At 41.3% G+C, this 17203-nt stretch overlaps 1 protein-coding gene across 3 annotated transcripts; it reads right to left on the bottom strand.

The window, feature by feature from the left end:
* Positions 1-1679: 1679 nt before the first annotated feature.
* sybu (syntabulin (syntaxin-interacting)) lies at positions 1680-15813 on the bottom strand. Of its 3 annotated transcripts, none has more exons than XM_035395112.1 (8): positions 15550-15813; positions 9540-9595; positions 8910-9096; positions 8079-8261; positions 5792-5891; positions 5343-5501; positions 3645-3800; positions 1680-3431 (listed from the first exon to the last, which is right to left on the bottom strand). In XM_035395112.1, exons 2-8 carry the CDS (start codon positions 9561-9563, stop codon positions 2345-2347), a joined length of 1896 nt encoding a protein of 631 aa, XP_035251003.1. In that variant the 5' UTR covers positions 9564-9595; positions 15550-15813; the 3' UTR covers positions 1680-2344. The 3 variants fall into 3 exon arrangements, with proteins under 3 accessions (XP_035251003.1, XP_035251011.1, XP_035251020.1); XM_035395120.1 differs by having other exon boundaries at positions 15554-15813; XM_035395129.1 differs by lacking the exons at positions 8079-8261; positions 8910-9096; positions 9540-9595; positions 15550-15813 and adding an exon at positions 7368-7518.
* Positions 15814-17203: the final 1390 nt, after the last annotated feature.

The following is a 17203-nucleotide window of genomic DNA, read 5'->3' as shown; positions in this document are numbered from 1 at the left end:
CATTACAGTTTAACTGGCACCTCAGTGGTGTGAAATCCTCATTGCATCTTGGAATTCTGTAGCCTGTAACCCAGCTGGTTTTTTGTGCAGTCGAGGCAAAACACCCTGCCTATTTGTAGGACTGTCTTGTCACTTAAACTTCAGTTTGAGAGAGCATAAACATGCACACATCACCAAATTATATGTTGGCAGCCACCAGTCTGCAGACTTGCTGTCTTGTCTAACCAGAGGAGTCCTTTCACTATCAGAGGGGGCATACCAATATGTCTGAAGCCCTCTGTCCCAATGTTACACTACAATCAATTATGCACTGCACTACATTGCACCTGCAGGGCTGCCAGCTACTGTCAGCACTGCCTATCCATTCTGTGCCCCACCCTCTTTGGTCATTGTAGTGAGAATGAGTTTTAAGAAGGATGTCCACCTGCTGATAAATGTGTTTGCTTTTAGGCATTCAGTGCAACAGCCTTCCAGTGTATGAGCCTACACATCTGTCGGGGAATTGAGAATTTGTTTAAATTATGACAATTTCCAAATCCAGCAGTTTTAATAGCTAACAACCTAATTTAATGTTTGGCATTCTGAGTACAGAACACAAGTGCATCAACCATTGAAACTCCTCACTTATCCCGACATAAATAGTTTTTTTTAATTATTTGATTCCATTTGTTAATCATTATTAAAGATATCAGTTATCGGTTAAAGTACCAAATGCAGAGCAACCTGTTGGATGAACCTTCATCAAAATGTGCAATTTGCAACCCAATTAACTGTCAACTGGTATCCTCTCTGCCTTCTCTTGAAAGGGTTGTAATCACCAAAACTACAAACTACTTAAATCAGAACAACCTTCTTTACCCAAATCAGTCTGGCTATCCTCTGTAACACAGGTTCTCAGTTCTGCAAAAACAACATCCCTGTTCTCTGTACTAATCCTACGTGATCTCTCTGCTTCATTTGGTGCAGGTCCTTTTGGGAACCCTGAAAGAAATCGCTCTCTCAGACAATGCCTAGAAGTGATTAACTTCATACCATTTTGACCACTCCTATCAGTGCTCACGCATTAGGTTAACGTCATACTTTGACATGGCTGAACTGTCTCCATCTCAAACTCAGTCTTGCCAAAAATTAGGTGCTTGACGTCCAAGCTAAATCCTCATTCCTTGAGGATCTGTCTATCACCCTCGGCAACACAAAGGTATCCTCATCCCAGATTGCCAACAGTGTTGGTGTATTCCTGGATAACAAGATGTCTTTTATGCGCCTACTGCAAAAAACCACTTTAAGCTACTGTTCTACATACTCAAAATTCATCCTTTCCTTACTTCTTCAGGATAATTTGCTATTTGAAATGCTGCATTCCCAGAATCCCTCCTGCACCTATTATGGTGCTTTATGTTGTAGGTTTATTTCATACATTAAAGTAATTAACATTAACTGCTCCTATCATTTGTAACCCTAATGGATTTCCATTGGCTCATGATTGCCTAAACCTTTTTGTATGCACTTATGCAAGTCACTATGGATAAGAGCATCTGCTAAAAGCCTAAATATAAATTTAAATGGGTGTGTTTCTGAACCCTGACAGCCAGTTAGAATAAACAAAGAAAAACATTTTATGAACATCTGATACTGCTTAAGGGGCACTTTTCAAAAAGAAAAAAAAACAGAAGCCGGACTGCGACTATCATGCTTTAATAATAAATATATTATGACATCTCAAGTAAATAATAAAATGGTATTGCACATGATTCAGGCACATAACAAGTGTCAAATGTGCTGTAGCATTAACTTTTTTCCCATGAACAAGTTAACACAGAACTGTAACATAAAAAGCTCTAACACAGAGAAAATACATCTTCACTAAACACAAACAGTGAAGGTCTTTAAAGCTTTGGCTGAAGGTTTAGTAATTTTTTAAACAAACAAGATACAACTCCATATAAACCTTAAATTCTACTGCAACAAACTCATGTTCATCTCTTGATCATCTGTTCTCCCCTCCCCCACCCCTCATAAAAATACCATTTTAAAAAGCAGGGGAATAAATAAATTAAAGCAGCAAACATCATTTAATTACAACACAACCACCTACCCAAATGATCAGTTTAAACAAATCAAGACTTCAACAACTGAATCCTGGGGAGGGAAACCACAACAGAAAATAATTCCCTTTCATTCAACATTTTTCCTCAACCGATGGCAACTGTACACAGTGCAAATTAATAACTTACAGGGTGACAACGAAAATATATATCTATACACAAGTGTAGAAAACACGCTAACGATTCCCAACTCTTTAGGTTCTTTTTCTCTGTCAGTCTTTGCATGCAGTGAGAACATGTTACACAACTGAGCCCAAGGAGACTTGGCGGAGGGAGTGCAGGCCTACAACGCAGCAGCCTCGGATCAGAGCTCCGATGTTGTACACCGGCGCCCCCTGGCCCCTGTGGGTGGAATACAGCCAGGCCACGGTGGGCACCATTGGAGCAGCCAAGGCCACCAGATCCACCAGGAAGCTGTTGCTCCAGTATCGCTTCTCCACTAATGCGGTGCACTGCTGTTTACCTACGTCATTCACAGACGTTTTCATGCAGAAATCGAGCTCCTCAATGAAGCCGTCGCCCTCCATGGGCTCTGAACACTGGCCCGAATCGCCTTCAGAAGCGAGTAGGACGGTGGCTGAAGGGTCAGGTGGAGTCAGGTTTGCTGCTTCAGGTACATCTGGGCTCTTCAACATGGGATGCTCAGGGAGACTGGGGTTCAGGGCACTGTTTCCCTTGGTCTGAAGTTTCAGCAGCTGAAGCAGAAGGTTTTCCAGGTCAGGGGTCTCAGAGATGAAGTCTGTCTGGATGGACTTATCTTGCGTGGCGATCTGTCGTTCACTGATGGGCAGGGTGGGGATCGTTTCCACCGAACTCTGCAGCAGGCTGGACTGCAAGGGGCACAGCTTCGGCTTGCACTCCTGGCTGGAGTCCACCGCTGTCGACATCAGGACGTGTTCCAGGATGTCCGAACGGTTGGCCATCTCATCGCCGGCCAGCAGGCTGCTGTCGGCCATCTTCTCGGCTGCCTGGTCCTCCAGCGCCGGGCCGTCCCCGAGCTCGGCCATGGGCTTACCAGGCGCGGAGTCGCAGAGGAAGTCCAGGGTGGGCTCCTCCGGCAGGGAGCCGTTCTGGGCCATCTCCATGCTGTGCAGCAGCGTCTCCAGCTTCTTGTTCTGGATGTTGATGTCGATGAAGTACTTCTGGATGCCCTTGTCCTTCTCCATCAGGCTATTCTTCATTGTCTCCACCACCTGCCTCAGCTGCTTGATCTCCTTGCGGGCCTCCTTCAGGGCCAGCTGCGCCTCCACGCGGTGGCACTCCTCCTCGATCCAGTCCTCCCGCATTCGTCCTAGCTGTGCCTTCAGCTCTTCCACCTCAGAGTCCCTGCAGAAGGAAAAGAAAATGTGGGCATTTAGAATATGGTGCACAGCCTTTTTATATTAAATTACACTAAGCCTTGTGCCCAGTCCACCAGTGACAAGGGTAATCCATCAGAAAGCTTCATCTTACAGACTTTCTGACATTAGCGGACTTCCTTTATTGAAGGGTTGCTACAAGCTGCTTCTGTTCCCCCAGTGGAAATGAAACGTAGCAAACCTTTGACAGACTCTGCTCTCAGACTCCTTCAGCTTGCTTTTCAGGTGCCTGATGGTCACTTCCTTCTGCTGAAGGGGTGTCAGGTACTGCTCCGGGTTTGGGGGCTTGATGCCATGGTTGTCCCCACAGGAGTGATATCGTCCGGTCTTGGATCTCCTGAAAGACCATTTTCAACATAAAACTTTGTCAGCTCAAACTGAATAAAATTTAGATGCTTTCTTTGTAAAATGATTCATATAAAAATGAAAGCTAAAGACTTTTGTGCCATAATGTTTATATTTTGTAGTCAAATTCTAGCCAATTTCTTTCTAGTTTACTGCTCCCACATTGAAACCCATGGCACCTCTTGACAGACATAGCCAAGTGCAATTTTCGGCTTTTATTACAATGGAACACCAGACACCGATTTGTTTATGCATTCATTGCTGAGTCAAATCTAGTCTTCACAAGTCATATGAAGCTCATCTGCCTGGGCAACTGCTTTTAAAGCAGCTATGGGAGATCCTTGGTGGAATCCATCCAGTAATTGCTCTGTCCAGACAGGCTGGACAATCTCAGATTTTGCACTTCCAGGACATATGGGTCAGTGGAGGCAAGAATTACTGACTGGCGGACACTTAAAACCCATCAGAAGGTGAAAGCCAGCGGGAGTGCAGAGTAAAATCAATGGGTGTGTGAAATCTCTGACCTCTGCCAAAAGGAAGGTAACATTAATGCACAGCACACAAAATAAGCCAGTTTGACTGTGTGCTTCAAGCAAGCAGCAAACAGTAGCTTATTTGCTCCAGACAAGAAGCTGACCAAGTAGCCCAGATTTCAGGCCATCTATAATTCTCAAAGGAGAAACGTGGTCCTGTTGTAGTTAGAGAAGATATGGGTTTTATTCCCTCTGCAGGGCAGGCAATGAATTAGTCTCGATTCAGACTAGGCCCTTGCAGACAAGTGACACAGCTCACAGAATATCCTAGCAACCTGGGTTTTTGCTTTGATGTCAGTGCGACATCTCTGCCAGAAATAGAACAAGCTAGCAGGCAGGAGGAGGTGCATGTTGGATCAAGAACAAGGACATCACGACCCAATCACAGCAAGCAGCACAGAGGCACAGATGCTGCTTCACAACCATTACTGTCCACTTCAAATGGATTTTGAAATACAAAAAAGGGCTTACATAAAAATACAGGCTGCATTCGATATCAACAAAGCAACAAAGACAAACTAAAATGGAGGCAACGCAGAGCATAATCATTTTCATGGAAGGGATCCAGAAAATGGAGAGTGGGCGTTTGGTTTCTCATGCATCCCGCGTGGAGATTGATATTACTGATATTGCAAGGCCAGTTGATATGAAAACCAAGCACCTACACAGAAACGGGAGAGCGTAACCAAAGAAACAGCACACATCAGAGGGAAGCAGAGATACCGAGTGTGTATGAAATATTCATGAGCATTTCCTATCCCCACAAAACAAAGCAGAGAAGTGTCTGCCCCCCTCTCCACCACTCCATTTATTAGTATGCGGCAGAGACTGAAATATTATTTAGGTCAAATACAAAGACACAATACCCCTTCATTCTTAGCATAACCCTACCATGACTATAAAGCCTCTCATTTAGAAGGGAAGACAAAAACATGCCAGCTTGGCACACTGCCTAATCCCCCATGAAAGCGAAGCAGTCGCCAATGTTATCACTACGGTACCTGGCGGTAGGGCTCGAGCCAGAATTGCTGCTGCTGTTGGAGGAAGTGGGGGTGTGGGGGAGTGAGTGATACAGGCCGTAGAGCTCCTTGTCCCGGAGGGCAGCCGGGCTTCCTGCTGCCTTTTGTGCTGGGACGCTGCTCCTGATGTAGGCGCTATGGCTGCATGACAAATTCACATTAACAGTAACACAATTTTCAAGTAATAATTACAAAGATACAGTGTTGAATAATGCTAGTTAGCCACATATGATAATTTGCAGTATAATCCTTCCTGTGCATTACGGACATAATCACCAGCATTATCAAAAACTTGCCAGTCTGTTTGATAAGGTTGGATGGATGCTTTCAGTAACACACACAAAAAAAAAGCTGAGAGAAGCATTTTCATGCAAGGAGCAGGGTTGCTTCTCCCAGCACACAGGCCACCAGGATCAGATAACCTGCCATACCTGCGTGAGAATGAGGACTTCTTCCCTGTAGAGCTGGACAGGGCCTCCCGGGTCTTGATGCTGCCTGCGCTGCTGGAGGAGCTGAAGTCTGCCTCGCTGCCTGCAGAACAAGCACAGACAGCTACCATTTACCCAGGACCCAGAACCCCTCCTCACGCCATCCTGTAACCAGGCAACGTCCACACACTCTGGCACACACCGCTTACATTCCGCGTCCGCCACCCGCTGAAATGCACCCTCCTGAGCCATGTATCTTCTCAACATTTCCACCCGTGCCTTCACATCCTGGAGGCCACAGCTCAGTAAGAAAACTATCCCCTGCAAGGAGGCTGTGTGCCGCACAAGAGCGCTCGCTCCAGCTTCCAGTTGCGTGTGTTTTGAGAGCGAGGTGTCGGTGGCCGGTTCATAGCGCTCCGTCCTGCCGATATCGGGTTACAGACTTTCCATGACTTAACGCTCTCTCCTGCATACTGGGAGACTGTCTGAGGCATGCGACGCCTCATCCTCCGCACAACTGTGGGAACTTTTTCACTCAACACCTGCCTGATTTGACCAGGGCAAAGGATTCTGCCGTCTCCACCCCTCCCTCTAGCCCTCCAATCACTCCTCAGAATGTTCAAACACTGAACAAACGTCTAATGTTGAAAGAACAGCATTATAGGACCCTAAGAGTAGAAACAGTTGCATAGCATGCATTTGCGGTTGCAATTCATTTAAACAATTTTTGGCATGCAGATATGAACAGCGAAATCAGTAGTTCAACAGAAATCCTTATCTGCTCAATGACTGATTGGATTGGATATTTGTGCTGTTCTCAGACCTGCTCTGGCACGAAATCTGTAGCCAGTATACAAAAGACCCGGTTCTAGTTTTGTTGTCTTGCTTTCATGTTCTAATCATATTCCATTAGATTTCTCAGGGTTGACTCAAGAGACGCAGTGAAATAAGTGAGAAAAACACAATGGAGAGAGATGCATCTCATATAGACCACTGACTATCAACTGCCTTTATTCTACTGGACAATAATTTGTACTGAATGCCTGTTCATTTGCAAAACTTTGTACCCAGTACTGGAAACACAACAACTGGCTCGGTTCCACCATGGAGTGGAGTTCCTAAAAGGGTCTACTGAGTTGGCCGGCTATACCTCCATAAATACTGTGCTATTGAAGGAGATAAAAATGTAGCTTTCTGGTTTCATGAAGGAAGCTAAAGGTCAAGCACACTACCATGGCTATGCACTAGGGATTCATAAACTTTCAGAGCATCCAGACTTATACATAATATCACAATATCAAATCAGATATTTTAAGTCTAAATGATACTGCCATTCCCAAAAACTAGGACTGTGAATTGCTCTTTTTTGTTTGTTTGACAGTTCAATTTGATGTACTGCTTCACTGAATTTATTTACAATAACAACTAATAAGAAAACACAGCTTTACTCTACCAAGTAACAGCCTGTCTGCAAATCCCATATTTCATGCATTTTCCACAAGGCACACTTAAGATTTGTTAGCAGAAAATCAATAAAGTTTCCTCAGCAGTAATAATAAAGAAAACTTAAACTACTTACATGAGCGGTACTTGTTTCTGCTTGAAAGAACCATATTATATTATATTATAGTGACTATTCGTGCAATATGTGTCAAACAACCACAGAAACACTGCTAAACAAAAATTTCCCCAAACTGGTGAGTTTGACTGCTGGAGGACACCCACCACCAGTGGGGGGAAAAGTAAACCATGCTAGCCAATTGAACTAATTGGACAGGCATCTGTGTACCCAACATCATTATCACACCAATTAACATGTTTTTTGACAAATGTAGTAACTAATGTTTTTCTCAATCATCTCTTTTCATACAAGCTGCTTTAATTGTGTGGAAAAACATTCAGTTGTTAAGCAAAATAAAGTTCTGGTAGTAGAGAGTGTTAATGAGTATGCTGATGAAACAGGTGCTGTGGACCTTAATCAGGCAAGAGGCGTTGCTTCCATGCGGAAGCGCCTGCTTAATAAAAGCCAGGTCTGCTTCATGTGTGGTATGTTGTCAGCTGTTCATATGCACCAGCTTCAGCTACTTCGTACTTTGATCGATCAGCAAGAGAGATGTGTTCAAAGAGTAATGCTTTCCTTCTTTAAAATGTCTGTGGTCTGCGGTTACCAAAATGAAAGCTTTACTGATTAAACCTCAAGTCATTAACTCAGAGCTGCAAAAAGAGATAAAACAAGCATTGCATTGTTTGTGTGTCCATCCTCTGTGCAGACGAATGCATTTTTCCTCACCTTTGAGCTGTTTGGAGAACCTTTGCTCCCTCTTGTGCCTGGACGGGGGCGCGCTCCACTCCGCCATTACGACGCGTACCCTCTTCACCTTGACCTTGCGATCGCCGGGTGAGGGGGACGCTAGCGGGCTGTTCTCAGAGCCTGAGGGGGATACGGGCTGGCTGCTGGGACACCCGGTGTCATCTGTGCAATTTGTGCACCAGACAGCATGAAAAACAGGCACATCAGTCCAAAGTCAAAGTTCTTCCTGCTATCTGTCAGATAACGTATCCAATAACGACCATGTTCGGAAATCAAACGCTATTATAAGACATTGTCTTGAATCAGTTAATGGTAGTAGGCTACAGCATACCTTTGTTTAAAAAAGAAACAAAGAACACCAAGGTAAATTTTTTTCTGGAATGGAAGAACTAATGGTGGTCATGGTTGAAGTTAAACATTTATTCTGTTATCAGGATGTTAAATTACACATTAAAACATCTTTCGTAAAAGCAGTAGTTTCCGTAACTTAATTTTAGCAACGTTATACTGCAGTAAATAATGTTTAAAACAGTTTGAAGTGTAAAAATACATGAAGAATTTTATGAAGAATTTCAAATACACAAATCATTCGTTTCTCTCGGGGGAAAGAAGTAGCAAAAGCAGTCGGCAAGTTTACATAACGGGATGTAGGCCACTGTTGCAATCACTCAAATCACAGCCGAGAACCAGATTATGTAATCGGCCTGTTAGTGACGTATACGATTACTCCACTCTCTTGGTCTCCCCATACTTTCATTAGTAGCCTACTGACTGAGAAAATTAATGTTCAACACGTATACATTACCGCACCTGAGCAAAAACTGTTTGTGCTAATGGTTCTTTTGGAATGATCAGAGCTGAGGTCGCAGTCTCTGCTCTCCTCTTCGGAAAATGGTGAATCTGACAGCGGCAATCCGTTCAATTTGGGTCTGCAAGGGCGGAAGACTGGACGGGGGATGCGACTGCGGGCGCTCTCCTTCTCTGACGCCTTGTGCTCCTGGAAACCACCAAATCGGACACCGTCACATGTAAATAAGAAACTATCTAGACTAATGCCAAAAGAACTAGCCTACAATATCTGACGTCTGCTCTGGGATCACTATATATCCAGCAGTGCACTGTGGCAATCCTTCCGTAGCTACATTGATACCCAAACTGCGAAGCAGCTGGGTAACTGTCATTAGACAAACACGTTTATGCTAAAATATCCGAATATTTAACTTAAATCCTATAAAGATGTGCGTTCCGAGGCAAACACGCATAATTATAGGTCAGCTAGATTAGCCCACTGAATGTAACACGTGTACGTAGCTACTGTACATTGTGTGCAAGTGAACGAGGGAGCGCAGCAAACATTAACTGACAAGCGAGGAATGCATTAGCAACACTTTAACATTTGCTAGGTAACCACACAGTATAGTCAAAAGAGTAGAAACCGACCTGATAATCCTGGAAAGGACCCATTCTGCTTGAAACAGGAATTATTTGTCGCGGACCTGTCAAGAGAATAAAAGCAAGGTCAGACATTTGTGGCATCTTTGGAAATAAGTAGAACAAAACATGGATTGGGCTATTAACGCTAGATATCTGAAGCGGTCGTCGGTCGAATCTACTAGAATTCAGTTTCCTTGCACGTGGTCATATTGTTAATCACAGTTAACGGTAGCCTAATTAATCTAATAACTGCCATTATTGACTGGTAGGGAGCTGCCCAGGTTATCCATTGTGATAGCTCGTGACCTAATGTTAATTATATTTATTCATAAAATTCAGTTTTCACTGATATTCCCATTCGCAGTGTACATGACACGTTACATTTCATAAATCTGACGAAAAACGTCGCCTAAATTATTTTAGAGTGTAACGCCACGAGCACGTTGTAGCGCTACAGCAACAGTTGCCCGGAGTTTATTTGGTGGCTCATGGTATCTAAATCTGGTAGTAGCCTATTAGTTTGGGTAATTTAGTTTCAAGGTTGCAAATGTTACGTCTAAATGAAAATTATGGGTAGGCCTATAACAACCATTCTCTATTTTTCGTACATTTGGAGATGCACCTTATTTGAGAAAATTCAAGGCTCAGGCTGTTCAGTTTGTTTTTACATGTTTTTAAACCCTGAAGAATTCCAAAACCTCGTTTGAAATACAGAGCATTAACAAAGCAGAATGCGTATGGGAGGGAAATTTGATATTTAATTTGGTCTTTCCTTCTCTGTTTATAATTAATTGTGGCTGTTTTGATTCCATCGTGTTATCTTTTTTATCACTAATTTCTTCAAACATACCTCATGTCAGTTTTGGTACCTTAATTTGACTAAAATCATCATAGGACTTATAGCTACCTAGCACTAGGAGGCCACACGTGGCATCTTCAGAGTAATTTATGAGCAAGACCCATAATCAATCAACCATTGATCTTGCCAAAAGACAGTTTTTGTGTCCCAAATGTCACCAAAGATTCGCTTATAGCTAAATTTCACAGTTCGAGTTATTATTATTTATTTATTTTTTATTATGTACTCCATAATTTTAGATTTGTAATCAAATCATTCATATGTGTAATTCACTTTTCTGTGTGTGTGTGTGTGTGTGTGTGCAATCATGCATGATTACTTTCTCCTCCTTTGCATCAGTTGGGAGGGGGCTGATTATATAAACTGACTTTTTTATAAGAATGATGTCAGAACCTCCCCAAGGTTTGCTTGCTCGCTTCACTGAATTATCTTTTAGCAGATGTTATCTTTACTTGAGGCACACAGTACTACTAAATATTTCACCATCATCAGTGGCCTTCCAAAAGACTTGTGTCTTATCCTTGACTTGCACATTATATCTTTCTATGTGTAGGCTATATTTTGCTGCATTCTGAGGTATAGGTCACCGCACATACTGCTTTATTTTCTTCACATTACATTACAGGCATACACAACTTTCTACATAGCATTTACATGGCATCCAGTTACACAACTGGAAATATACTGAAGCAATGCAGGGTACAATGTAACCTTTAGGTTACAAGACCTGCATCTTACCCATTATACTACACCACCACCCACTGCTGTATTTCACTAGAAATCCTGAGAAGGACTGTACCATGAAAAATTATTTCGCATTATGACAATATGAGACTCAACATTAAGTAAACACTAGCACAAAGTTGTGTATTTTGTATATCAGTCTTCGTTTTATTGGTAAACTTTAAACCTTCACAGTAATGTTTCAGTTATCACTTGAAACTGAATTTTCTTCCTGACTCATACCAAATTTGCAAATAAAATTTAAGATCATCAGATGTTTTGTTCAACTTTATAAACTATTGAACTACATTATGCCAGTCATTTCTTTTTATTATGCACATGATGTACGTGGTGACATATTTCACAAGCCATCAGAAAAATAGGTCATTGAAAATCCCATTACTTTAGTGCAGTCACTTTCCTTTTGTTACTGTCTGTTTCAGAGTGGAATCAGATTATTAGGCTCTGCAGAGCAGCAGAAGCCTTGGCTCTGCCTAGCAACAGACTTAGCAACAGAGGAGAGTGGAGTATGAACAACATTGACTGGATGAGCCTATTACATATACAGGATTTCTGCAGTTTCCATCTGCATTATGGAAATTTATTAAAAGGGGGCCATGTTAACATTTATTCCAAGCTAATGGCTACTTGTAAAGTAGCCAAGGCTGCCACATGACCAGCTGCATGGGGCTGAAAATTCTAAACCATTTGTTTTCTTAATAAACATACTGCAGCGCATATTTTTATTCACATTATCTCTTTATACGGATAGATATTCCTTGCAGCATTAAACATTAATACGTTTTCTTGAGGCTACAACAACAGAGCCACTCCCAGGATCTGGGTTTGGATCTTTGTGTTTTCAATCTAAGTAATTTTAAGCCAACACAACGACTGTTATCATTAGCTGCAAACTATGAAATGATGTAATCTGGTGTTTAATTACCAGTAAATGTTCATATTTGACATATGAACAATATCATACCCTCGTACTGACAATATTGTCTGATGTAAGGGGAAGTGTCTGATTGTTGGTACATATGACTGAACAGCACAATTTTTTAACAAAGATAATACAGTACTTTTCTGGTAAATGTGATCTCTTTAATGATCAGGTACATATAACATCTTAATTTGGTTTGTATCTTGTGTGCCACATGTATGAGCTGAGCTGTGACCAGTCTGCATCACATGAGGTTCCCCAGTGGCTGATTCTATGCCAGTGGGAATGCGTGTCTGTCCCTGAATCTTTTGGAGCTGTCTTTCTCTGGTACCTGTGTCTATCCTGGTCTAAAATGTAGTGCTGCCTTGAGCAGGTGTTTTGTCATTGTGCATGTTCTATCTGCTTCTGTCCCCTGTGGATTACAAGTGCACTGAAAAAAATGCTTCTTCGGATAAACCTATCATTTTTACTTCAATTTGTTACACCTATATTGTTTAGGTGTTCTCATTTGAAAATTTTTAGGTTAATTGGAATGAACAAAATATTTTTTTAATTGAGAAAACCTAAAAAAATATAGGTGTAACAAATGGAAGTAAAATTTTAGGTTTGTCCAATGAAGCATTTTCTCTGTGTGGGTTACAGCACTTTGTCCACTGGACAGTCAGACTAATTATCTCTCCTGTCACAAACATGCTTGGTGACATAATACAGCCACAAGATGCAGCTGACAAGTGCACAATGCCTCATTCACGCCAAAACACCCCCTGTCCCCAGTGTTCTGTGAATGTCATACCCAGACTTCAGAAACATCAGACCTCAAAGCACTGACAGCTTTGGGACTTGAACAGTTGCTTTGTATGTGAAACATTTCTAGAACGCTGTAGATTTGGCGAGTGTACAAGAAGAATCATGGCAGCCCCAATACATCAGTTCTTCAGCATTCATTGGTAGTCCCTTAAAGTGTCAGGTGACCCATTCGCTGTCTCAGCACTGCTCCCAAAGCACAATATAGCAGAGCAGCCAAGGTCAGCTTACTGTCTAATATTTGGAATGCTATTTTATAATGTTCATCAATCCCATTGCTTTATAATTGATGTCAAGTATTCTGGAAGATTCAGTCTTACTACAAAGCACTGTCAATATGAATAACAGAAATTACACAGACATTTTATTTTTGTTGCTTCCCATTTCTTATATTCTTTTTAAATTTTTAGACTGGCAAAATACTAATGATGATTTGAAAGTAAAATAAAGATGAACATTTAGGTTATGGATTAGCCATATTGTGGTTGGATTGAATATTGGCCATAGTCTTTAACAGCTGCATGATAGCATGCATGCTTGCACCGCATGGAAGTCATTCATGCGTTCCACTAGTACTCCCATGCCATGTGTTCTCTTGTACCGTGTTATGCAATGATTCTTCGGCTTTGTTGATGCCACCCTTAAATGTGTGATTCTTGAATTCATTCATAATGACTTGTGTCTGAGTCTCAAAGCCAGTGAGGCTTATCCATCAATCCATTATCTGTCCCCGCTTATTCCTGGTCATGGTCGCGGGAAGTATTGGTGCCTATCCCAGCATGCATTGGACAAGAGGCAGGAATACACCCTGGACAGTTTAGTGAAGTTCATAGGTACAGTTATATAACTCCACTAAACACTCTCATGAGCTACTATGCTCATAACAGACATTATTTATTGAAGACTGAGGACCCCCATAGATGATGCAATAATCGTAAAGTGGTGTGTTGAACCAGCAAGTCCATCATTCTCATAATTCATTCATGACATTAAAACATGCTGTTTTCACTGCATTTTGTGTTCTCTGCATCGAAATGTGAAAATGTGCACCTATCTGTACAGTAAAAATAAAACTTATCGAAGCCATTCCAAGACAGACAATGCATTTCACCACTTGAACACACGAGCAGACTATTGGATGTTTCATTGATTTTAGTAACGTACTCTCTGTTGTCACTGGTTATAAGTTATCCTTTATGTTCCCCTTTAAAAATAAAAAGTGGGCTAACTCTAACATATTCATTTCAATTCTTTAACAAAAAGGTATAGTGCTGATTAAGGCATCATCAGTTATTTATGACTAATCTATAATTCAGCTCAGCCCTGAGTGCTCAAGGGCTATGCATGCCAGTCTCATTAATTATTAAAAACTTTGATTTTGTTTCAGCATATTTGTGCTTCTTGTTGTTCTGTAATTTGGGTTTAAAGTGTAGCCCACTACCGCTGAGTCATGACTTAGCTACATCTCATTTCAGTCATGATTGGGTGCCCCTAATTGTTGAAATGTAAAAACTGTGTGCTAGAAGAAGGTAAAGTAGCTAAAGTGAGTTTACCACAGTTTATAATCAGACTGAATTGTTAATACGTAACATAAATGATCTCACTTGTGCACTTCTGTTAAAACCTTTTGGAGTAAAAAAAAAAGTACATCACATTATGCCTGAAGAAAACGAAATAATAATGTATTGACAATTTATGATATAAAGTCATGTTCATATATAAATTAATATGTTAAGACAGGTTTTTAATATCCCTACAGTCTATTTCAATAAATTGTGGTACTAAATGTACAAAATGCATGATTAACTGACCTATTATTTGTATTGACAGAAGCAATGCACATCACTGAAATATGTTGTTGATGCTGCTGTTGTTTTTACTGTTGTTTTGTTTACTTGTTTGAATGTTGACTACACAATACGTGTTTACAGTGTCTCGAATGTCAATCTGAGCATAATGACACATTCCAAAGACAAGGTCCGTAATAATAGTACCCCTAATATTTTCAAGAAAAAACAAAACGGCACATAATAGGCTACTGGTTTACCACATAAAACCACATATAACTATGAAGCATAGCCGCATACTAAAAAAAATAGTTTAAAGACATTGGCTAATACAGTTCCATCATGTGTAAACAGGGGTAGCACAGTTCGTCCACGATTAGTTAGTAAGCAAAACACTGATGGCATATGTCAAAAAATTAAAGCTTAAAGTAAAAACCTTCCGTTTTAGAAACGATCATTACCTCAAATCCGAGCAAGTATTCAAAACCAGGATGGGACCTACATCGATAATGTGCCGCTGCGAATCATATTTGTGCCCTTGGAAGAAGGCTGTTAAGCACTTCAACTTACCCAGCGTTTCAACCAGCCCCACCTTAACTGTGCAAATTGTAAACAACATACAGGGCACGCCGCAGCACTAACAATGTCATTCTTTTTTTTTCATTACGCGAATCAGGGTAACCAAATCCAGCAGAAGCTGGTTCCCACGCATTGATACATTGCTAGGCTACATCTACAGCCTATTTCGTGTGTAGGCTAGTGTTCAAGCACGCACGGACAAAAACAGTAGCCTACCAAAATGGAGATTATATGAATTGCTAGTTTCCATGTTCTAATTTAATTTTCATCTTTTTTTATTACATTTTATAGCAACGTCTGAATATTTATAAATATACGTACTTGCCGGATTATTGGATGGATGGATGGATGGATGGATATTCCTTCCAGCTAGGTAATCGATAGGCTGCACAGCTGTCCTTCGTGTCCACTTTTTAAACAATTAATAACGTGAGTAGTGCAGGCGTGATGTGTGTCTAAGCCTATGAGATGCACATTTCACAATGGGCAGTCTATACTAGCGTTTCCCGGAATTCGCAAAGGCTCCCCTTTTGATTTCGATGCGCTGTAATGAAAATGTGAGCTGTATGGGATTGGACGAGGAGGCAGCTGCTCAAAGCGATCCAATGACGAGCTATAGACGTAAATAAAAATGTGACTACGGTATGTTATGTAACGCTTTTAACTACTTCCTTTTCCCCCATCAACACTCTTGATTCTTCAAGCATTATTTTAAGCATAGGTGCTATTTTCGCTGATGTTGTTGTTGTTGTTGCCCTAAACCAAGTTTTCCCATTTATTGACCTATTATGTTTGAATTCAGTCGCTTGAATGAAGTTATATTCTCTAGGGTTCTGAGTCGAGACTGTCCGTCACATGCTGTCAACCACACAAGGAGGGGTTGGCTATCCATGGTCCTGAAGTCAGCGGAATGCAACGACCTTAAAATACCATCTTATATGACGCTCGTTGTTTCTATGAGGCATGTTAGATGAAATATATATAACTTATTGAAGTTCCTTTTGGTCGAAGTCACTCATCGCAATAGGCCTAATTCGTGTAATGTCAGTTTTTATTCGGTCACCAAAATATAAAAACAAGTATTCATGTGAATATTACCTGAAGTCTTAGTTACGGATTTGAATGTGAACTTAACCCAGATGCAAGGATGCGGTTTTTGACCCCGAACATGTTTTTGTGTATATCTGTTCAACAAATGCATTTGATCATTTGCGAATTCATATATTATTCAAGTAATTTATTCTGAACACTCACCAACTACTATGATAATTGGCATAGATTCTATAAGTCTCTGGAATTCTACTGGAGCTATGTAACACCATTCTTCCAAAAGATATTCCCTCATTTGGTGTTTTGAGAATGGTGGTTGAGAGTGCTCAACCACCATTGAGCACTCGTCGGTCCAAAATCTCCCGTAGGTATTCAATTGGGTTGAGATCTGGTGACGACGAAGGTCACAGCATAGGATTCACATCATTTTCATACTCAACAAACCATTCAGTGACCCCTCGTGCCCTGTGGATGGGGGCTTTATCATCCTAAAAGAGACCACTCCCATCAGGATATAAATGTTTCATCATAGGATAAAGGTGATTACTCAGAATAACTTTGTATTGATTTACAATGGACCTTCCCTCTAAGGGGACAAGTAGACTCAAACCATGCCAGGAAAATGCCCCCCACAGCATAACAGAGCCACCAGACCCCTCACTGTAGGGGTCAAGCATTCAGGCCTGTACCCTTCTCTTGGTGTACGCCACCCATGCACTAGTCCGCTTGTTGACAATATGGTGAAGGATGATTCATCTGAGCGTATCACTTTTTTCCACATCTCTGTAGACCAGTGCCAATGGTTTTTGGACCATTGAACTCTCAAATGTGCATTTGTCTTTGTAATGAAGGATTTATGCACTGCAACCCTACTATGATATCCCTCGCTATGTGTCATGCATTGACATTCTCAGTCACCTGAAAA

This window comes from Anguilla anguilla, chromosome 1 (assembly GCF_013347855.1).
Source record: "Anguilla anguilla isolate fAngAng1 chromosome 1, fAngAng1.pri, whole genome shotgun sequence".
Taxonomy (NCBI): Eukaryota; Metazoa; Chordata; class Actinopteri; order Anguilliformes; family Anguillidae; genus Anguilla; species Anguilla anguilla.
Note: the sequence above shows the minus strand (reverse complement) of the source record. Positions and strands in the feature narration are given on the sequence as shown.

Bases quoted from the DNA above. Each gene is read 5' to 3' on its own strand.
- sybu (XM_035395112.1), bottom strand. From the start codon at position 9,563: ATGGGTCCTTTCCAGGATTATCAG. The intron at 5,502-5,791 runs GTATGGCAGGTT...TTTGTCATGCAG, and splicing joins AAGTCCTCATTCTCACGCAG to CCATAGCGCCTACATCAGGA. The intron at 3,801-5,342 runs GTACCGTAGTGA...ATGGTCTTTCAG, and splicing joins GGCTCGAGCCCTACCGCCAG to GAGATCCAAGACCGGACGAT.